Source organism: Centroberyx affinis, unplaced genomic scaffold, assembly GCF_046629955.1.
Source record: "Centroberyx affinis isolate AG114_WGS23_722 - 3 ecotype Tasmania unplaced genomic scaffold, CSIRO-AGI_Caff_v1 ptg000997l_1, whole genome shotgun sequence".
NCBI lineage: Eukaryota > Metazoa > Chordata > Actinopteri > Beryciformes > Berycidae > Centroberyx > Centroberyx affinis.
Window position 1 is genome coordinate 256,903 of NW_027279562.1, and position 22,825 is coordinate 279,727.

The 22,825-nt window shown below is 40.0% G+C and overlaps 2 protein-coding genes across 3 annotated transcripts in view; one reads left to right on the forward strand and one right to left on the reverse strand.

Annotated features, from left to right (window-relative positions):
• The first annotated feature begins 65 nt into the window (after positions 1 to 65).
• On the forward strand, positions 66 to 18,921 carry LOC139646786 (myelin basic protein-like). 2 transcript variants are annotated; one of them, XM_071522507.1, is made up of 6 exons: positions 66 to 196; positions 11,932 to 12,036; positions 12,270 to 12,296; positions 13,266 to 13,295; positions 14,756 to 14,839; positions 18,724 to 18,921. In XM_071522507.1, exons 1-6 carry the CDS (start codon positions 77 to 79, stop codon positions 18,754 to 18,756), a joined length of 399 nt encoding a protein of 132 aa, XP_071378608.1. In that variant the 5' UTR covers positions 66 to 76; the 3' UTR covers positions 18,757 to 18,921. The 2 variants fall into 2 exon arrangements, with proteins under 2 accessions (XP_071378608.1, XP_071378607.1); XM_071522506.1 differs by lacking the exons at positions 12,270 to 12,296; positions 13,266 to 13,295.
• A 2,037-nt stretch (positions 18,922 to 20,958) lies between these two features.
• Positions 20,959 to 22,825, reverse strand: part of LOC139646782 (zinc finger protein 236-like) — a 73,304-nt gene continuing 71,437 nt past the window's right edge. The window contains 1 exon segment of the mRNA XM_071522503.1: positions 20,959 to 22,234. Coding sequence (XP_071378604.1) covers positions 22,113 to 22,234 — 122 coding nt within the window. The 3' untranslated portion in view covers positions 20,959 to 22,112.

The window sequence follows — 22,825 nt, forward strand, 5'->3', positions numbered from 1 at the left end:
GGTCTCTCGTTCAAGAGAGAGATAAAAACCCCGCATTTGTCGAATACAAAAATACTGCCCAACGCAAACTACTACCATGGCATCAGCAAGCAGCTCTGCACAGGCCGCCTTCGGGCTGGGCCGGAGGAAGAAGAACCCCGGCCTCCTGGATCAGATTGGAAAGTTCTTTGGAGGCGACAAGAAGAGGAAGAGCAAGGTGAGGAAGGAGGGAGAGTTGCTATGAAAACTCAATCCTCAAGTATCACAGTTTATTCTGCTTTTCCATACCCAGAACCACTTTTTACTTATGATTCTTTATGGGAAGTTGTAGGAATTTGTTGCAACATATTTCTCATATATTATTTGTGTTGGGTTTTACTGTTGTTCTTACGATGTACCAAAGTTTGACATTGTCCTAAGATGTGCTTATTCACGTTAAAATTGGCATTATAGGTTACGTATTGACACTGGATAATGGCTTTGGGTGGGGTTTCTGTTTTCTGTATTACAGAGGCTGTGACTTTGAGTCATCAAAGGATAAAAAATTATATTTTTGTTTTGTTTTTCTTCATTTGAATGGTACTGACATCAGAAGCAGTATTCTCTTGAGTTAAATATGATAAATATATATATATGTATATGATATCTGTTGTACATGGTGTAGTCATCATGGCAGAAGTGAATGGTGGGATTGTTCACTTGTTCCTCCCCTAATGCTGGTTGCTCCTAGTGTGTTTATTTGAAAATTTGTCAAACCGCAGTCAAGGACAGCTGTGTTTCAGGTACTTCCCAAGAGCGTGATCTGGGAGATTTGATGGGGACACTTATGCCCATACTGTTTGGTATGGTACATTACTATTGGTACATTATTTGGACTTCCTACAGCTATTGGGTACATTGTAGAGAGTTATAACTCATGCAGTATGGCTTCTCTGTGCAGCGTTAGGAGTCATTTCTTTGATAACGCTGTCTGGAACAGGTTCTTAACAACTGTGATGTGTCAACCAGAAGGCAGGTACACCGTACACAGCAGGCTTTGCATGAACACATTGCAGCAGTCTGTGAAGTCGCTTCCAAAGACTGGTCCATGATCACTTTATTCTATATATGATCAAAGAGAAATTATAAAATGTATATTATCATATAATTCTATATTTTAGAGTAGGAACATATTATCAGACCCTGTTCGGGGAATATATAAAACACAACAAGCTGCATCCTGTAGAGTACGAGAACGAGTTACTCTTGCAGAAAAGTGATAATGTGGCATTTGAGCCTGGGTTGCTGTTTCTTACTCTGCAGTGTAGTGTTGTCACAAGACCAGAATTTTGACCAATACTAAGTTTAATGTCTTAAAAATTCAATACTACTACGATACCACAGCGGAAACATCAAGCAGTGTGTTAACCGCATGGACCGGGCCAGCTGTGTAGCAGCTTTTGCACAGGAGTTTTAATGTAGTTTGGGTGTTCTTCCTTGTCGGCTCTTAAGTGAAATTGTTCCATATTTGGCTCTTGGCACCAGTTTGTCAACCAGTTTAGGTGGAATGGGATCCAATTCAGGATGCAGTGGACTGTTTGATACTGTTACCATGTTCGCTGAATTTTGCTGCAGTCCACTATTAAGAGCCAGACTCTCTGTCTATTCCAATCCTCCTTTTTCCTTTAACTATTCCAGTGCACATGTTTCCGCCCTCTGGAGGCGAAGTTTCAGCCTGCAGAACACACTTGGTGAAAGTGTCGAACGTTTCTAAAATTCAATATTGAATTCAATCTTTCACCACAGTATCGAAGTAGTATTGAAATTTGGGTTATCATGACAACACTACTGCTACGTGCTAACGCTAAATCCCAAAGCCTCTCTCAGTGCCGTCAGAAACAGCAGGTGAAAGTGTTTCATCATGAATCACGTCTGTTCATTTAACAGTTGAAAAGCGCAGAGAAACATTATTGATTATGGTTTTATAGGAAATGTTTGGTACAGTGAACTACAGTATGTAGTGACAAAGTTCTCTTCCATTCTAAGCTTTGTTGTCCAGCTTTTCCAAACTTGCAGAGAGCTAGTCAGCGCTGCTGGACTGACTGTTTTGGCGAGTAATTGCAAAGCGGTCACTTAACAGTATGAAAATATGCATTTTCCCAAGCCTTATGTCAACCATGAAAGGTGTTCAATGCAAGATGCAGGATAAAAATTATTTTATATGTGCTATGAATCTTTTCTTTAGCCTCTGTCCTACTGATCGGATATTTTTTTGCTTTTGTGGATTTTTTTTCTCTTAAAATGTTCAGGGAAAATATTGTCAAATGAACAAGTTGTGAAGCTATCGTTTAACATTAGGCTAGTTACCAATTTGCTGCAGTATGTCTTTGATTTTCTCATTCTTTACGCCAGAAAATTGTGTGTTGCTTTCTACATTGATTACTTGTTTATAAAAAAAGTTAATGTTGTACAAAATGTATTTATGTTTTCACCAAGGGTTTGCCTTCAAAGACGAGTGTTATATCTCAAGTACATTACAGACAGGTTTGCCCCACCTCCGTTGCCTCGAGCAGAAAATAATCTGTAATCACTTTCTGCTGTGAACAAATTTTCTCCAGAAAGAATTCAACATGAAGACAGATATTTTCTAGCTCAACTTCTGATCAACCCAGCCTGTCTGTATACGCAGATTTTCCTCAGACATTCCTCATGCATATTTGTTTTTTATTATAAAGATAGACCGCAGTATTAGAGGGGATTGTGGTAAGACAGTGTCACCATTTTTTTTATCGGCCCTTGAATATGCATGTTAATTTGAGTAATGCTGAACTGTTTTAATGTTTGGCTGGCTTGGAGCCATTCACAACCATTGATCCCTTATTCTTAGCATCGCTTACTTTCCACATTCATTCATTGGAGTTATTTATTGGGTTATGTCTACCTTGTTTTGTTGTTTTCAGTCCAGGCCAGAGTCTGGGCCTTGAACAGCTGTTAAGATATTTCAGATCTATTTCACCAGTTGTGAAATGGCACCAAAAACGACATAATTAAATGGTGGAGCCTCAGGACATGAAACGACTGCATGTGAATACTAACAGGTTTCTTGATCATTTCAGATTACACGGATCATGATGTGCTAATTGGAGGGATAACTAAGTTTGCGTGCGCATTAGCTATTCAAGCAGGAATTGAAACCCATAATGAAAAATGAATATTGTTGGCCTTAATTTGCATAGTAATTTGTTGAATGGTGGAGAGAATTAGCCATAGAATGCAGGAGAGATGATATGATGCAGGCTTTAGCCGAACAGCTCGTGTTCACAACCAAAACTCATATGATACTGTACTCTACCCCAGTGTCTTGGATGGAGGGGGGCGGCTCCCCCTCACATCAGCTAAGTTTAGCTGACCTCAGGTTCACGTGTCTTTTACCCAGTCAGAGAGTGTGTACAGTTTGTCTGTTTGAACCAGGAGTGGATCAATGCTGATCCCTGTTTTGTAATGCTTTCAAATTTCCAATCGATGCTTGTAACCGTTTGTATTTCCTGTGACCTGTTGTGACCGGTGACCTGTTCCTAACCTGATCCTGTTCTAAGCTTTTGGATTATTGCTTGATTAAAACTCTTTAACAACACCCTCAGCACTCTCTTTGTTATTTTTAATTCATGTTTGGTTTGATGTCTCTCTATCTTTTGGTTCCCTTTCTGTTGTAAGAGTATGATGAGTCATTTTAACTGCTCTGCTAACAACAGGCCAACAATGTCTGCCCAATCCCTCTGATTTTATGTCTATAATGTTACTACCTGTCCTTTCCCCAAGTGGTGTTGCAAATGATGTTTCTTAGTTTATGCCCAAGTGGTTAAAACAACAATACCAATACCATACAGCAGAGCAGCAGATATTAATCAAGTTGTATGATGAATCATAATATTATAGCCAAAAAAAAAGGCAAAACAATCATCACAAACAAAGCCAAAGAGAGAATTTAGTAGGATATTGTAGATCAGCGGTGTGCACAAACTCTGCAACAGAGGCACTCTGGATTCAAATCCCATGTGAAAATTGAGTCCTGTTTCCCTGCTATTTTTTAGTGTCTCTTCACTGTGAACTGTCTAATGCAGCAGAAATGTGCTGAAATAATCCTTAAACAGGCACCTTTGATATTAATATGTGATCTAATCTAGAAATTACAGGTAGGCCTATAAAATGAAATGCAATACATTTTAAGTGGACTAGCCTAACCTTGGTACAACTGTAGCCTAATGTCAAATTGTCAAAGATTAACAAAACAAATATAACTTTTATTTTGGATTTGACTGTTCATAAGTTACATACATATGTTCGCTTATGTTCATGCTAAGCCTGAAAACTATCCTGGCCAGGACCAGGCTGGTCTGGAAGGATCAGTTTCCATGGTTACTTGGCTTGGGCTTATACCTTCTTTGTGGAACTGAATTTCTTGAAAATAAGCCTGATTTACTGAAATATGCCTGGCTTAACTTCTTGCTTTATGGAAACCCCCCCTGGAAGATTTTACACTTTATGTGACAATTCAATCTATTGCATTGTGCCAGCCATGTTCAATCCATCACAGAAATACATAGGAGCTGGAAAACGAAAGGAGTTATTAGAGAAGGTCCAACAGAAAGTGTAGCTATTGTTTAGCTCAACTCACACAGCATAAAGTAGCTACTGCATGATTTGCTTGACTCATTTGTAAGCATAAAATGAAATAGTGAGTAGAGAAAAAAGCAAAGAAAATGGGATTTTATTGTCTACTCAGAGGGAAGGTTTTACATTATAAATAGTTTTTCAGTGGATTTTTATTCAAAGCTTGTTCACTTGAAGGTCAGAATACTGTGATCACACAAGAAATACAATTAGACCACCGACAATTTTGTCATTGTTGTAACTTACTTTTCTTGTTTCCTTGAATGTGAATCGATTCATTTAGCCAGGAGACAAGTCTTGGTATCTCCTCATTTGAATCATTCAAAGTGTGTCTAAAGGCCTACAATCAACGTTGAGCATTTGCTTAATGTGGGTTATTCCTCCAACGAAATGCTGCAGAGTTCTGATTAGAGATTCAGTTGGTTCAGGCTCATTTTAATTTCATATTTATGATGCGAAACTGTGTGTTTATATTCATCCTGTGATTTGTTTGTTAAAGGCATCGAGACAGCCTGAGCATATGAAAATATTGCTCTATTGTTAATTACTTACTGGAAGTGAAATCAAAGAATGTGGGAGTTTAGATGCACTCTGACTACTAATATGTATTCTGATTCAATTTAAACACAAGCCGCGAGTGGCCGGTACTGCATAATTGACTATGCATTATCTATCAGTCCCAAATTAAAGAAAGAAAGGTGCACCGTCCACTCTGTGTATGTAGAAATGAAGTGTGCAAATATTACTCATGCATTCATTTCTGTGTTTGAGCTATAGGCCTATAACAGGACCTACATAGTGGCATTCGCTACTCGCTAAACGTATGTTTTTAGTACAGTTATCACAAACTGATGTTTTTTCATGTTTTTTGATCAGTTCTACCATCATGCCAGGAGCGAATTTGACAACAGAACGAGCGTACAGGTTGATTTTTTTTTCTTCAATCTCTGACAAAAGCAATACAGAACAGTACCAGTGGTTGTACAACGTTTTGGCCGCCTGAACAGCTGGTTTGGTTTCTAACAGCCACATGGAGGCAGGAGGATCAGCCTCAGATGTTGAGCTGATTAGATGATGTAGAGTAATAAAGTTAAAATAAATGTATTCCTGGTTTTGCTAAAGCTGTTGTTGATGCCATCATATAAAAGTGATGCCCATCTCTTAACTAGTACACTTGTACACAATATCATTCTATTTGTAAGCAAGTCAACCTGGTGCATTAATTTACAGCAGTGATAAGGACTATTATGTCAGAGCCATGTGGTTCACTGAAAACACTCCTCCTCTGCTATTGTATGATAAATATTAATGGTTGGTATTTTGAGAGCTGGAAGAGGAAATTGAGCCAGTTTTGAAGGAAGTGGCAGAAAATACTGATACCCGGGTATGATCATCTTCAAACAAGGAAATGCTAAAATATGAATATAAATATTTAAAGGTATTGTCTATTCTATCAATATTTTAGCAAGGAAAGTAAGAGATAGAGGGAGTCAGGGCCATGGAGACAGCAGAGAGCAGCCAGACCAACCAAACCCCAAATCCATAGTGATGCAGAAGCTGTCAGACAGGACACTGTGCAACACTGTAAGCATGTTTGACTTCACTATGGAAATCTTCCATCAAATTATAATTACATAAAATAATTCCATTCAAATATAATAGAGGTTTGTTATAAGATCTTTAACTTTATCATTTTAACATTCAAGTTAACAACTGTATAGTCGTATATGCAGTGTTTCTTTGGTGTTTGTTTAACCTTAAAAGCAAGTTAAAATTCCTGGAAAATTGCATTAAATGAACCATTTTGCAAGAAAATATCCACTGGGGGAGTGGACCCACTAGAGAGGCGGGTCCCCAAGAGAATTCTGGAATCTGTGGCTTAATTACAAGCCACCAAAGCTTGATTGCCTCCTGAGGTGAACAGCAAGCTGCAGCTGCTTGTTTTGGTTTCTCCACTGTCAGTCAATGTTGTTGTCAGCTGGATTGATTGGCCCGGTGCGGCCTCTGCTCAGCACAGTTCATGTTCATTTCATATATTTGTGTGAGATCATGTTGGCTCAGTAACCTGAAAGATTGTTTGTTCGACAAACAACTCCAAAGACTTGAACATGAATATAATTCCATTCCTTTCTTCCCCCTCTGTGGTGCAAGTTAGGTAACAGATCACTCAAAATTAAGGTCACCAGTCAGGAAAAAATCTCAACACATAATTCAGTACAAAAGTTAAAGGACTTTTTGGGAGTTTGGCCCATTGGTCACCTTGCCCAAAATGTGATGAGAGGATTGCCACCAAAATCATCTCTGTGTTTCTGGTAGATAGCTCTGTCCAGTGTGCATGCTAACGCTTTAGCATACAGTATGTTAAGTAACAGAGAGAAAATGAGAACTTGTAGCAGCTCTAAGGCTGGATGGTTAGTTAATATTAATAACTCAAGTTTAAATCTGTCAGGCCTGTTTATGAGATTGGTAAAATAGACCTAAAATTCTGCAAAAAGAATGCACTTGGGGTGTAACTTGTTTTATTTGACTTCACTCATGATGAAGATTGAGATTTTGTTATGAATCTACAGATCATAGAATAAAAACCATTACCAACTTTGAATTAGGCTACTAAAAGGTTTATCTTCATACTTGTGATAAGCCTAGTTTCCTACAATTACTGAACATACTTCATGCTAAAGCGTTAGCATGTGCACCAGACAGAGCTAACTACCAGAAACACAGAGATGATTTTGGTGCCAATCCTCTCATCACATATTGGGTGAAGTGACCAATGGTCCAAACTACTTTAATGCACAAAGTGAGCGGATGCTAATCTGCAACACAGTTGTTGCTTGTCCTGCTGCACCAGCACTTAGAGATTCATTATAAGTGATAAACAGAAAAAACAAAATCCACAAATTTGCTTGAATACCATGAATACATTTTTACATGAAGAGGGAAAGTGCTTTCATGTACAATTGGCTGCTTTAACAAAGAGAGAGAGAGGGTGAAAGAGAGTGTGTGAGTGTTTACTTTAACATCTTTATCCACACTCTCCATATCTTTTCTTTGCTCAGTCTTAATCATGTGTTCAGGATTAATTATTGAGCACCATTCATAATGAAGTGGGTTCCTGGCCAGGCTGTGACCTCTGACCTCAGAAGAGACCATTAACCAGCACCTCTGGAGAAGCTACAGCACATGAATACATGGTTAATGCATCTGTGTCCTGAATCCTGATCTCCCTCACTTCCCCCCATTATTCTCTCCACTCATACGATATGTGCATCTGAAATGGATGAATTACAGCAGAGACATGAGAGAGAACCTGAGCTCAGCGATGACAGTGTGTGTGTGTGTGTGTGTGAGAGAGAGAGAGAGAGAGAGAGTGTGAGTGTGTGTGTGTTACAGATATTTTATTTTTGGTGTGAAACAAAACATTTGTCCACGTTCAGGCAGATGAGAATGAGCTTTTGATGACTCTCTCTGCCACCCCACCACCCCATCTCTCTCTCTCTCTCTCTCTCTCTCTCTGTCTATCTCTCCCTCTCTCTCTCTCTCTCTCTCTGTCTTTTACACACACACACACACACTCACACACACTCATGCACACACATCCCTTTCTATTCAGACATCAGACAGAAATCAGTGACTGCTGCCTTGCTCTCTTCTATCCTGAAAGGACACCATTGAAGTGAGAGTCTGAAACCAACACACTCCACTTGGTGTCTTGAGATAACAAGGCCTTGTCTGGCCTGGACAGAGCAGCAACATTTAAGCTGTGTTTCTTTTATGAATTCTAACATTTCAGATTATGATAACACATCCTCAATATCACCAAAAGAGCTTTTATTTTTGCTTCAAGGGGACATTTTTTCGTCGGTAAAGAATTTACCCGATAAATAGCGCCGGGAACTCATTCGAATGAGTAATAGTGTAGGCTTGGCAGGGTTGCCTGATGAGCTTCAGGCTCATTACACAGCAGTTGAAAAGTGGCTTTGCACGGTCTGAAATGACTATAAGATGTCTGTCCACCCTTGTTTATTGTTATATTCAGATTCAACCACTAACAGCTTGCCATTATAGTCGCTCGCTTCTCTTGTTTCCTGGAGACATGGATGAATGTGAATCCATTAATTTAGACTCAGTGGGGAGAAAAGTCTTGGCATCTCATTTCAAAGTGCAACAGAGTTCTGATTAGAGATTAACTTGGTTCAGGCTCATTTTAATTTGTGTTTCTATTCATCCTTTGATTTGTTTTTTGAATCAAATGTTTAGTATATTGTTTCTCCTATTTGTAAGTATATTGTATTTCTTTGTTTTCGTCTCCAGATATAAGAGTGAAATATGACCAATATTAGCTGATACTACAGAACAATAACAACCTGTCCAATACTAATCAATTCTTGAAAGACTCTTCCCGTTTTTCTTTCTGATGTCCAGAAAAACATTTTGTTTGCTTCGACCCAGCTGATGGAAACCTAATTTGCATGTTATTGTTTGTGACATTTCAAATGTTTGTGTAAAATCCGCTTGACATTTGGATGCAAACATAGCTCATGTAAACATTGAGAGTTTGCGGTGCATTCATAAATCTGCATTAATGGACTGATGTTTAATACATCATCATGACAGGGGAACAGGGTTGACAGTTAACTCCAGTCGGGCTGAAACCCAGCAGCTAATAATGGCACATAATGCTATATTCCTGTTGGTAAAATTCCCTGATATTCCCTGTCTGGAATACAACCTCTCAAAATTCCATGATATTCAAGGATTTCCACAGCCAGTGGGAAAACTGAGAGAGAAGAAAAAAAGAAGAGAAGAGAAGAGATGGAGAGGACAGGAGCGACTCATTCACATCAAAGGGGAGACGGGCTGAAATTGACACTGGACCAGCAAAACAGCATTACAGGCTCTTAGCTTCTATTTCCTCTTCCAGCTCTTCCTCGTCTCTTCTGCTTTCTCCAACAGAGAGACACGATGCCGGCCGCCCTCCTTTTTTATTTTCCCTTTCATTTCTGCTTTCAATTCTGGCTGCACCCAGGCTGAAAACACACACAGGCATGCAGAAACACACACACACACACAAATGCACACACTCACACAGCTTTGTGTAGCTTTGTGTCAGCAGAGGAGGACATCATTAGGCGGTAGGATTCACTAACGAAGCACTGGCTCTGTTTGAGCCAGCCACACAGCTGGAAAAGACATAAGCAGACATAAACAATGGAACGACAAATATTTGTGCTCAACTTTGGATAAAATCACTCATATGCTGTAAATTTACTGGATATTTGGGTTTTTGTCCTTTTGTTTCATGAATCCTAAACTACGATTGTCCATCTAGGTATCCATTTGGATGGATCGTGCTCTACTGTAGGTAGAAACTATTTTTTTCTTCTTTTGTGGTAGCTGTGTGTATTTCCTCTCTGAGCTGACCTAATTGTTCGTTGTTCCATTTTTATGAAAGCCATAAAAGACAATGAGGGTGACATGTAATCCAACGCTTTCTGTGCACCGCAGCATGTAAATGGTGGATGAGGTGGATGAGGTGAAAGTCCCCCCCCCCCTCTTTGTTGGTTACCTTAAAGTTCTTTGATGTGAGATAATGAAAGGTGAATCAGCCACCACCCACCCTCCACTTTCCCTGTTACATTAATGGGGTCACACAAAGGATTGGATAACATAACGTAAGCTGAAAAGACCGCTTTTACTGAGGAGGTGGAAATGAGGTTTTTTTCTCCCATGCCCCCCCCCCCCACACACACACACACACACACACGCACATGCACACACAACAAAATATTCCACTTTAGTTTTGCTGGAGTTAGCTATAGCAAAAATCATACTCCATTTTTATTTTAACCTTTCTCATCCCTGCGCTGGCTGCAGGGGTTGATAGAGGACTTCACTTTTTTGTGTTTTATTGGACAGCTTTGGACAGAGTGTTATTCAGGGCTAAAAGTCAGGGGAGAGCTATTGACCTTTAATTGTTCATTTCTGCCATTTTAATTGGTTTTTAATGACTCACAGCCAAAGGTTTTTTGCAAGTTTTGGTGAAAGGTTATCAAGGTAGGTGTTGTGTGTGACGTGAGGCTGCTGTTAATGGGCTGGGTGATTATCTGGCGGGGGTGGGTGGGAGTAAACAGGCCATTTACTATGGAGAGGAAACTTTTCAGCAGCACTGAATGTTTTCCCAGCTTCAGGACTGAAAAAACATACATCCTACTATGGTAGGATGTATGTGTAGTGCAAAACATATCTACAGCAATACACAACGTTTCAGGGAGATTGGCTTGTTGGTTAACTTACCTGTTAAAGTTACAATGCGTAACTCTCCTTGAGATGGGAAGTGTATTGTACAGCTTGAAATGGCCTCTAGTCTGAGGCTGAGGTGGTGCTGTGGCCGCTAGCTTCACCTTGACAGCCGCAACCCAACTCACTGCTGGCCACGCCCACATCACATGGTACAACATGACTGAAAAGCCAATTTCAGGCAAACAGTGGATTTAGGCATGAACACAGACTGATAATGAATGCATGTTGCAGCATTAAGTGATGAGAACATGGACGCCAAAATCATTCATATGTCCCTGGTAAATCATTGGCTTTAGCAGACACTATGCTAAGTGATAGTCGGCCACTAGCATTAACCAAAGTAGGACTGACCTTTTAGTAATAAAAGGTGCTAATAATTTTTATTATATGACTAATAGATTAATAGCCTACATTTAAAATGAAATAATCTTTTCTCACTTTTGAGATAATGCTAATGGCTACTGTCACTCAACATAGTGTATGCTAAAGTGTTAGCATGGAGCACTGTAGCCAACAATTTGCCAGGGGTACATGGATGGTTTTGGTGTCTTTGTTCTTAACAGGTAAGTTGACCAATGGGACAGTCTCTCGCTGTATTCCTTTCACAGCTCATTTAGTCCCTTTTTCTTCAAACAAGTGGGAAGAATCTGTCACTGCGGTGAGATAATGTCACTCGTTTCTAGCACAAATCAACTTTGAAGAATTTTCTTGAATCAAGTGTCATTATCTTGATACTACTGGAGTGATATATGGCATATTAAGGATAGGATGAAAAGATTTTTTGCAATGTGCATAAATATGCGGCATCTATTTAACATATGTTGTGTTTCCTTTCCTCTCGCCCCTTTCTTTCCCTTCCTTTCATTTCCATTCCTTTCCTCTCTTTTGCCTCCATCTGTTTTCCTTTCCTTTCCTTTCCTTTCCTTTCCTTGCCTTTCCTTTCCTTTCCTTTCCTTTCCTTTCCCCTCGTTTCCTTTCCTTTCCTCTCCTTCCTTGCAGGGATCTTTCCGAGGTGCTCTCTCTCCGGCTCCTCAGAAAGCTTCTGCAGCTTCCCCTCGTAAGCGTGGAGCGGAGAACGCTGTGGTTCATTTCTTCCGGACGATCGTGAGTAATAGTAACAGTGATAATAATAACAAACTTTATTTCTATAGCACTTGCAGTATCTAAACACAGAGTTTCCAAAGTGCTGCAGCACAGCAGTGTTACCTCTGTGGCCCTTTCTTCCACAATGTCCCCTCCATGTCTGTCTCTTTGCTGTGTTGCCACCTCTCTTCAGCTGCTCCATCACTAACGCTGTCAAACGTCTCTCTTACTTTCTGTGATTAACTCCTTCTCAGGTGTCTCCTGCCCCTCCCAAGTCTAGGGTGAGTCTACTTTATCTTGCAGCTTTTTTTCTAGTTCAAAAATAAAATAAAATAAAATAAAAAATCAAAGCCCTTTGTGTCCTTGTAGGAGAAACCCTGATGGATTCTATAAAGTGGTTTTATTAATATTTCTTTTTGATAATTACTTGAAACTAAGGTTTGACAGATAAGGGTTTTTGAAGGTTGATGCCGAGACCAATATTTTTTTATTTTTTTGTCAATATTGAGAATCCTAAAAATTTGAACATTTTCATGCCAAAAAAATCAAAGAAATTCAAAGTATTCACTGTTTCTCCCAGAATTCTATTCAGGGTGGAAAAGCTGCTGAAACAGCATTTAGACCATCATGGGACACTAAAACTCTCAAACTAAAACTCAGGATAGCAGTAACATGCATACTTGTATGGAATGTGATGACAATGTTGGATCAATTCAGGTTCAGGGCTTCCCATAGACAACCAGTGTAGTATTGATCAATTCTATAAAAAACATGTAATCATTCAAACTCTCAGCTCAGCTCCATCAGAAGTGGATGACACTGACTGGCTGATATATGATTTTTAATAGAAGTTCAATATCAGCCCCATACATCGGCAATCCAATATACTGTATTAGAAGCCTTCCTGAAAGCAAAGTTGAATATATTTAATTCTACAGGAACAAAATAGTTTAAGATGTTTTGCTCTTTTTCTGTGTCACATACTGCATGTCTTGGCTTTGTTGCTATATTGTGCTGAATGTCACTGAACTTGTGCTCTTTCCGATGTGATCGCCTGCCTTGCTCCTCTTTGCCCCCCATTCACCTCGCTCTCCCTGCACCTGTTCCTACACCCCCGGACGGACCCTCCCACCTGCCTCCTCTCCTCCCCATCTTGCCTTTGCTCTGAGTAAGACCCACATTTCTATCTGCCCCCCACCCCCCTGTCCTTTTACCTCCTCTCCTTGTCTCTTGTCTCTTTGCATGTCCAGTGGAGAGGACTAGCAGCCAAGATAGGCCTGGTAGGTGGTTCGAAAAGCGCGAAAACACAGAGGGTGCCATGCCCAGTGACACTGAGGGGGCAAGTCCAGTACCATAAGGCTTCACCTGAGAAGGAAATGCTAAAATGAGGCCACTGGCGCCCCCTCAAACAGCTCTAGAGCATGACGCCTGTGACTTGGGATGAATAGCTCACCTTCGATCTCCATTTAGTCTCCATCCAGCGCTTTAGGCTTTGTAATCCGCACATACATCAACGATAACGCCGTCATTTCCCTTCAATTTCAGCCCATCTTCAAATATTACATTCCCATTTTGTAGCTTTGCAGCTTGAGTTATCCATAGCGTGTGCACTTATTCAATATTCTGATGACACCGTCATCATTTTGTTCTTCATTTTGTTTCATAAATATCACTGGCTGAAGTGAATACCCTGAAGTACATTATTATTCATTATCACCTTCTATATTTAGTTGCCTGCAGCTTCATCTGGCAGCGTTACCAGCACTAAATTTAGGGCCTTCTCATTGTGTGTGTGTGTGTTGTGAGTCATGAAGCAGCAGAAGGGTGTGTGGGTGGTTGGGGGTAAAAGAGAAAATGGCTCAGATGTCTCTCCTGGGACAGTATCTTTCCTGAGTCCTTTTCTAAGGGAACGGATCATGAAATAACATTCACCCTTCTACAATTCCTGTAATTCATTTTCACACAAGCTGTTTCCATCCAACTGTCCAAAGTCGTTCAGGAGTATTTCAGTTAGTATTGGGCAAGTTGCTATTGTTCTTTAGTGGCAGCTAATGTTCACTATATTTCATGCTATCTGAAAATGAAAACAAATAAATGTAGCTAACAGTCATATAACCATGATAGAGACTTATACATGTTAGAAACAACATGTATAGGTCATGGTGAACAGATATTTTAGTCAACAATTCAGAAATCCAAAGCTACTTTTCAGCCGTTTCAACAAAATAACTATTTATCGTATAATTTCTTTATCAACAAATAATTGTCAAGGGAGCATAAAAACTTTTTGGCAAAACTGACAACATGTTCTCAAAATGTGCCATTTTCATTCAGCTTCTCTAATTCCATACAACATAATTTCCATAAAAATACTTGGAAGTAGATGGAAGCCCAGCTAGAGATGAGATAGCCTATAATTGTATGGAAAATGTAGAATGAAATTAGAGCCATTTAAGAAGAAGTCCTGTGACGATGAATGAGATGGATTTTTGCTCCAGTATTTCGGTTTGTAGAGAGCAGATTTGATCCATCAGTGCCAAGCACACTCTGAGGGGGGATGTCATATCATTATATTCCACACTCCCTTCACTCTCTTCTTTCTCTTATTTTTCATCCCCCATTGAATTGAAAATGAACCTGACCCTCTCTGTGGAAAAGCCGACCTCATCTTAATCCTGTTCCAAACATCTCCATCACTCCTTTTATGCGCTGACCTGATCCTCTTCTCCCTCTCTGCCAGGGCGACCAGAAGTCACAGTCCGCTAAAGGCAAGAAGGCCAGTGCAGGGGACGGCAAAGGCACCCTGACCAAGATCTTCAAAATGGTAAAAACTGCAGAAATACCTAACAGACACTTTCCAAGTTATTTCCTAGTCCTCCCTCTCTACTTTGTCTCCGCTTGCTCTCTGTAATCTACACTGCTTCCTCTTGCCTGAAAGTCAATTTGAATAGAAAATGGAATATTTGTCTAATCTCTCTTCTTACTCCTGTTTTCCTGCCCCAGTGATGATATCACATGCAGAGTGAGTAACTGATATGTGAAGCAGGGCATACTTCAGTTTAACTCACTCCAACATTGATATGCTTAGAAGACAGCCTAATCCTATTATCATTGCACCAGCGGCAGAATAATCACAGGCTTCTAGAGAGAAGACTGATTACATTACACCAACTGCATGCTAAGCTTTATGCATTAATAGTGCAGATATAACACTGAAGGTAGTAGATCCAGTTCTGATATAGATCCATCAAATGCCTAACATACTGTAATTGCTTTACGGGGATAGAATGGCAGCACATATGCACAACCCTGCGAGGGGTTGTTATCTTATAGAGGCTTTGCAGTGATGTCACCAATCTCTTGTCAAACATGTTGGTGCCGTCATGAAGGTCCAGTGGAGAATTGGCTGTGTGCAATAATGTCTTCATTAATGTTATAAGTTAAAATGAATGGTCCGATTATGTAAATTTATTTCCAAATGTAGGTTACTGTGACGCAGTAAACTGTCTTTAGCCTTAGACTCTGCTGCAAATACACTCTGAGTTGTAGCTTGAGAAGAGTCAGCTCAGTTGACCTGAACTAACTGTTAGCTAGCTAAAGCCAGCAGGATAATTTGAAAAAGCAACTGATGTTAATTTTAACATCACAGCTACTAATGCTAGCGATATGTTAGCTAGTGTGCAAATCAGATGTGTTTACAAAAAGACAGTGATGGTAATTGACCACATTAGCTGCTGACATTATCTACACAACATGGCTTAAAAACTGGCCCACACCCACCTTAACAAATGAAGAAATCCATGTTAAATCCAAAGATCTTTAGTGTTGCGTCGGACGCAGTTTGAGGCAGTCATTTTACACCTCACTTCATTTTCCCATTAGTCCGACGATGTGATGGAACATGAATCCCTTATTTCTTATTCGGGCAGAAAATGTTCATCATGCTTCTGTGGTCTATGGGTTGCCTCAATTCCTGGCAGGACGTCCTGCATTAATCATGCGCTTCTTTTATGCCAACTTAAATACCAATGGGTGTAGTGGAGGGTAAACTCACATAAACTAAATTCACCTACGTCTTCATGTACAGAAATAGAGTTTACCCACCTTTTTAGGCTTTTATAATGTAGTATATATCATAGAAAGTAGTATCACATTGATTCAAGTTATGTGAGGATACAGTCTTTTAAGGAAGCAAAAGCATAGATTAATCCTTTTCTGAACTTGTAATCAATTTTTGTTGTTGTTGTTTGGTTGTTTAGCTTATGATGATTACCAGATGTCATAGTTTATCCACCTTTATATTTACCACTGCATCACTGGATATACCTGATAACGGTGGGATCCCTAAAATACTGTATTGAGATCAGAATGGCCTTCATTCACCAGGAGAAATTTGAACTTGTGTTGTTGGGGGTTAGATATAAAATTTACAACGTTGATATGCATGGAAAAGAGATATACAGTATGTTTACTCATACATACCTCTCATGAAGTGCAAATAAGGGAGTGGGCAAAACAGTGGTGTGTGTGTGTTCACATGTGTTTATGTGATAGAGAGAGAGAGAAAGAGAGATTCAGACCTTGGAATTATACGGGTGTATCTCACGTTTTGGTCAAAAATGAGTTATTCACAAAACAGATTTTTTTAAATAAATTTATTTCTGCACTCAAGTACCTCTAACATGTTGGTGGTTAATCACCTCCCCTAATACATGTGCTCGCTGTCATGTGTAAACACTCAATACTCAATCACTTTCACACTCTGAAGCCAGATGGGAACACATAATTCCAGGCTCATGGTATAAGTAGGTGGGCTAAGACATTCAGAGTGCCTCCCTGGAGGTTTCAGGCCATTGAATCGGTCACGACTGCACTGTGACATTTACCCAACTCTTCAGCTCAGCAGTTCTGCTATCACTTGTTTCAGGCTGCCATATTCACCACTGCTTCAGCATACTGCACCTCTCTCTGTCACAAGCAGTTCATAATATTAATGTGGTCTCTCTCTCTGTGCCAGTATTTGACTACAATTTACAGGGAAGCTTCTTGTTTGTTGATTTGTTCTCATACGTCATAGAAAGGAGTGGTGTCCGTCATGCGCTGCCAGTTCCCCCTGTCAGGTTTTAATTAGGCAGCCAGTGCCTTAGATTAGTTGGTTTAGGAATTAGGTGGAGAGAAATCAAAATTTCCCTGGGGCTGCATCCTCAGCTATGGTGGCTGAATTGTTGACACTAAGCCAGGAGAGTGAACAGCTCTAGAGATGACAAACTTCTGGGCCACTTATTTTAAATCTTTCTGATACGGCTGATTATGGTTGAGTTAGAGCCATCACCCCATCACTTCCTATTCTTCCACACATAATCATGCATCACAGTCCAAATGGAAATGAGCCTCAGTGAAGTCTTTTTTATGTATTTCACTCTTTGTTTCCATCAGTTTTGCGCCTTCCATTTCAAATTTGAATTTAAGAACTGTTGCCGTACATTAATTAACTTTTTCTCTTTTATGACAGATAATGAATTTCATCTCAGTTGGCTGTAAGAATGGCTTAGAACAAAGGCTCTTTCCCCAGCCTTCCTTTATGAGGCAGTCAAAGGCTTCACACAATATGGATTATCTTTTCAATCATTTTTCACAAAGATTTGTCTCATTTGTATAATCTTTGTGCTTTTCAAAATCCTACTTTTTGATCTGAATGAGAGAGAGCGTGAAGGAATAGCACGATCTATTCTTGGAAACAGCTTTGTCGTCTAATCTGTAGCTTTGGGACAAAACAACCAACAGGAACCAGGTTCTGACTCTGCCGGCCTTAAATTCACAATGAAAACACATTCGCAGGGCCTGTGAAACAATATGTAATTGCCTGTAGTCTGTGAATAAACTGCAATCCAATCTCCTGTCCAATTCCATTTTCTCTTTTGGCTACTTCGAGGACATATAAAGGACCTAACTTTTACATGTAGGCTTCTTGTAGATTGCTAAAAAGATGCAAAACCTGCTTGGAAAATCATGGGCTCCAATGTGCAGCATCAACAATACATTACAGGCTTGTAAATTGGCCACAAGCGTACTAACCTGCTTGTTAAAGGACTCGTCCAACTTTTTAGGAGTTTGGCCCATTGGTCTCCTTATCCAATATCTGATGAGAGGATTGGCACCAAAATCATCTCCGGTGTCTCTGGTAGATAGTTCTGTGCAGTGCTCATGCTAACGCTTTAGAATACAGTATGTTCAGTAATTGTAGGTGATTAACATTATGTTGAAAGTGAGTCATTTTAATGACTTGCGTCCAAAGCTGCCAGGCTTGTTTAGGGGATTGGTCAAATTTGACAAAAAGCTACAGTTTTTTGCACTGTTGATTCATAATGGACTTCACTACTGATGAAGATTGAGAGCTTGTTTTCAGAAGTTCTGAATCTACAGGGCAAAAACAGAATAAAACCAACTTTGGATTAAAAGGTTTATCTTTATACTTTATAATGTTAATCACCTATTACTGAACATACTGTATGCTAAAGCATTAGCATGCACATCAGACAGAGCTATATGAGACCAGAGATGATTTTGTTGCCAATCCTCGTCACATAATAGGTAAAATGACCAATGAGCCAAACTCCTAAAACATCTGTCTAGTCCTTTAATGCTGAACATGACCTGATGTAATGCCATTTCCATGTATTCATCAGACATTTCTCATTTGTTACACAGGGAAGCAGAAGTGCTTCTCCAGCAAAACGCTGAAGTCCCTCTCTACAACCCCTTCCAACAGCACAAGGGCAGATGTTCAAGAACAAGGGACTAAAGTGGGAAAAAGAGGAAGAAAATGAGAAAATCTTGTTTTTTTTTCCCCCCACCCCAAAACTCACCTCTCCCTGCATCTCTGATAACATTCTAATGTACGCTAAAAACCCCCAGTGACCCCCAACCCCCCCCCCCCCCCCCCCCCCCCCCCCCCCCGCCCCAACTCCCCTTTTGGCTGGTAGATAGCGACACAATCTGTTGCCCCCCCGTCTTCCCCGCCGCCATGCGTTGTGCTGCGTCTCCGAGTCTGTGCAGTCATCATCATCGGTGTGAACCGTTTGCTGAAATTGATCCTGAAGCCGCTCACATGTGCAGCCTGAATGACCCCTGACCCCTGCTGTTGGCTCTCTACCTGTGCTTGAGTTTCTGTCGGTGTTGTCCGTCGTTTTCTCTAACCAAGGTGGCTGAACTGAGGCAGAGCGACCTGGAGCGTCTGAACGTTACGGCCGGTGCGAGTCCGACTGACTCGACCGTCAATGCCGCTTGTTGCTTGGGTGAAAAGACCAGGTTACGTTTCTGTTTTAGTTAAGAACGGTTTTCTGTCCTGTTGTACTTTGTCTTTGTCATTTCCTCAAACCTTGCTTCCATTTTTGTAAATCCCTATATGAACCTATGTTTGACTATTGTTTTTAATGGATTTAACTCATTTTACGTGTTGTGAGGGCCATTTTGGTCGTAATGTGTTTATTTTCATTCACCTTTTCATCCTCCTTGTGTCTTAGTTGTAGATAAGTGTCCAGTCATGAATGTGATGTTGAGCTATGTTGTCATTAGGGCCTAAGGCTGGCTGTGAACTTTTGTGGTATAAATTGAACTTATTAATCTTCTAAATTTATATTTTTTGCAGTAGTCACTGAATTGCAATAAACAAGATAAATTTGCCACTTCTAATGTTTCAGTTCTTTTTCAGTCCATGAGATAATGGCGTACACTCACTAATTATGTAGTGAATAAGGAAATGGGAGCTCTCCCATCCGTACACATAACTTAATTCTTCTGTAGTGCACTGTTTTCCACCTTAAGAAGCAGTCAGACTGCTCTGAATCTGAAGTGTTATGTTGGTGCTGCCATGGCAACAATGGTGCTTCCAGCATGATGCCAGACCCTTCCCCTATGGTTTAGTGTAGTCTAGGTCTCTATTCTCCGTCTTAGATGTTTCTCGCTTTATAGATATCTGCAGATGCAAAGCACACAAAACTCAAATTTGAAACAGCTGGCTCAACAAGTGCCATTTTTTCTGACTACCAAAACCAAAGTGCCGTGTTTTCTTTATGTGGATATTCAAAACACAAACACAATTTCAAAAAGGTGCTCTATAACTAACTCTGTAATGGACGTAAGCACATTAGAAGATGGTTCTAGAGAATGTGGTGGCAAGGTTTCTGAAGAGGAGTTGGTCAAGGAATAGCTTAGCACTACCACTTGTGCTGTTCAAAACTTCCATTTTCCAAATGGTTGCTTGTGTTAAAAAGCAGGCATGTGTGATCTGTTCAATGCATCCCTCCTACTGTGTGTGTGTGTGCCTGAGCCTTGTGAGAGTTGTGTACCTGAGTGTGTGTGTATTTTTTGTATGGGTCCTGTGAATGAATGTAAAGACCCTCATTATTGTACCTGTAATAAACATGACCAGCCACTTAACTTGAAATAAATCAAAAAAATAATAATAAATCAATTAAAAATGATAAAAAAAACCAAGTGTAGTGTCTTGTGTTTTTGATGGTTTGACCAACCGCATGTATCAGAAAATGGAAATGATGGTTGTTTTGGGTCATGGCATCACATGAGGCAACATGACATAGTATCTTCCATAACAAGATAATTCATGAGTAGTTGGTAATCAATATTCATGCAAAGCTTTGCAAGCTATTCATGATTGTCCAAGGCAGATAGAGAACCGTTCTGGCTAAAATGTAATTGCTTTTACCCACTAGTTGCATCTTCATGTGATGTGTTTATTAAAATGGGACGAAGTCTGGAAATGGTACTGAAAATGTGAACTATTGATTCTGATTACTTGCCAAATCCCATCTCAATACATAACCAGACAGAAAATGTGCAAACAAATTAAATTGAAATTAGTAGAAAAACAACAGTTTTTATTTTCTTAAATACTTATGAACAATACAAAATACAATCCCCCAGCTGCAAAAAACAAAACAAAACAAAAAAAATCAGCTTATTGTCTGTACATTGGCGTAGCTTCATAACAAAAAGGAACATTATGCTACAATTCCATATTCACAACTAAACCATGTCATGGTAGTTAATCAGAAAATATACGCATCTATCTACACTATTTACAAAATGCAGTACAGTAAAAAAAATGCAAACAAGTGTAAATGATATGACAACAGACAACACAATGTTGACGTGTTGAGTCTAACCTTCGCACAGCATCAAACAGTGTCATCACAGCTCACTGCCTTTCATCGCAGGCAGACTTCAGTGGAACAGATGGATACTTAATAGCCTCAAGACCTCAACACCACTCAAGGCCCTTTCCTCTAATTAAAACAAAATGTAAGACATCGTAAAGTACATTTCACTTCAGATAATTTTTTAAATGAAAAATGTACAGTATAAATACGTTAAAAAAAAAAGGACTTTAAAAAAAAACAACAACTTTCTGGTAAACCAGCAAAAAAAAGCTTTCCATATGTCTGCTTACACTGCTGCTTACAAAGCCTGATTGGCAATAAAGGTCCGTTCCAGCTCCCATGTTACTGCGAGGGGACCAGTATGGAGAGACAAGACACACGTCTCTCGGGAGGCTTTGGCAGAGTATCGTCTCCTATCTCTTCAACAGGGCCAGCATTAGAGAGACCTGCTACTCCTGATTGGCGGTGAATTCTCTGGGATGCCTGTGTTTATTGAGCCAAACCTCTCCGGAGGTAATCATATTGATGAGAATCAGACAGTAACTGAGAGCAGATAACAGCCATTAGGCCAATGATGGGGAACCAGACTCCGCTGGCCTCACTGCTAATCTGGAAAAATTGCGGAGGCAGGCCACTGCTACTACAGAGTAAAAACCCTGAATATACAACGGGGCAAATCTAGAAGGTTCAGGGAAAGCCTTATGTCATTTTTAGCCAAATAACTCTTTGAGAGAGGGAATAAGTTTGGCAAAGCCGTATAAACTTTTACTACTCCTGCCTAGTGGTAAAAATCAATCAGTGCTTAGCGTATTATCATCATACAGTGCTTTTTTTTTAACGAGGTGCTGTACAGAATTTATCCTGGGTAGAGGGGATAGAGGGAGAGTGGGGAGTGATACTGACTCTTGGTGTTTGTGGTTAGGGGAAGACATTGTGCCAGTCTCCAGACGACTCGTGAACCACTTCCAGGTCAAGTTCAGACGTTACCTCGACCTGGGGACCTGCTTCGTCTTGGCTCAGTGTGACTTCCTGGATCTGACCTGGAAGGAGAGAGACATGTAGGGGATGAGTGAGGAGAAGGGGTTTGCATGATAGGAATACAGTGATATACTCCTGAGGCAATAATAAATAAGCCTTTGTGGACTGGATCTACTAAGAAAAGTACAAGAATAGCATGAGCAGCTGTCTCCAATTCTGTACCCGATTTGCCAAAACCTGTCATGCAAATGAGGTTGGCACAATTTTGACGTTGTCTGGTTAACACTGGAAATGCAGCATCAGGTGGAACAAACAAGCAGACACACTAAGATTAGTTTAGCAGCATATCTAATGTGACAGTTGACAAAAAGCAGTTTCCCTTTCTCCCTCTGCTGTTTAATATATGACAAGTCTATTTCATGTCATGACCTGTGTAATCACATTTGGAAAAACATATAGCAGATCTTGGCCTAAATGCCTTCAGTGAATTCAGCCAAGGAAACACTGAAAACGAGAAAAAAATCTCAAAGTTTCATTTTCATATTTACTTTATGAACACGTCTACAATCATGTACAGTTGTAGACAGCTGACGATCAACACGAGCTGTTCCTGGTATCTGTACTGATGTCACTCATTTGCTGTATTTTTAAAA

Bases quoted from the DNA above. Each gene is read 5' to 3' on its own strand.
- LOC139646786 (XM_071522507.1), top strand. From the start codon at position 77: ATGGCATCAGCAAGCAGCTCTGCACAGGCCGCCTTCGGGCTGGGCCGG. The intron at 12,297-13,265 runs GTGAGTCTACTT...TTGCATGTCCAG, and splicing joins CTGCCCCTCCCAAGTCTAGG to TGGAGAGGACTAGCAGCCAA. The intron at 14,840-18,723 runs GTAAAAACTGCA...TTTGTTACACAG, and splicing joins TGACCAAGATCTTCAAAATG to GGAAGCAGAAGTGCTTCTCC.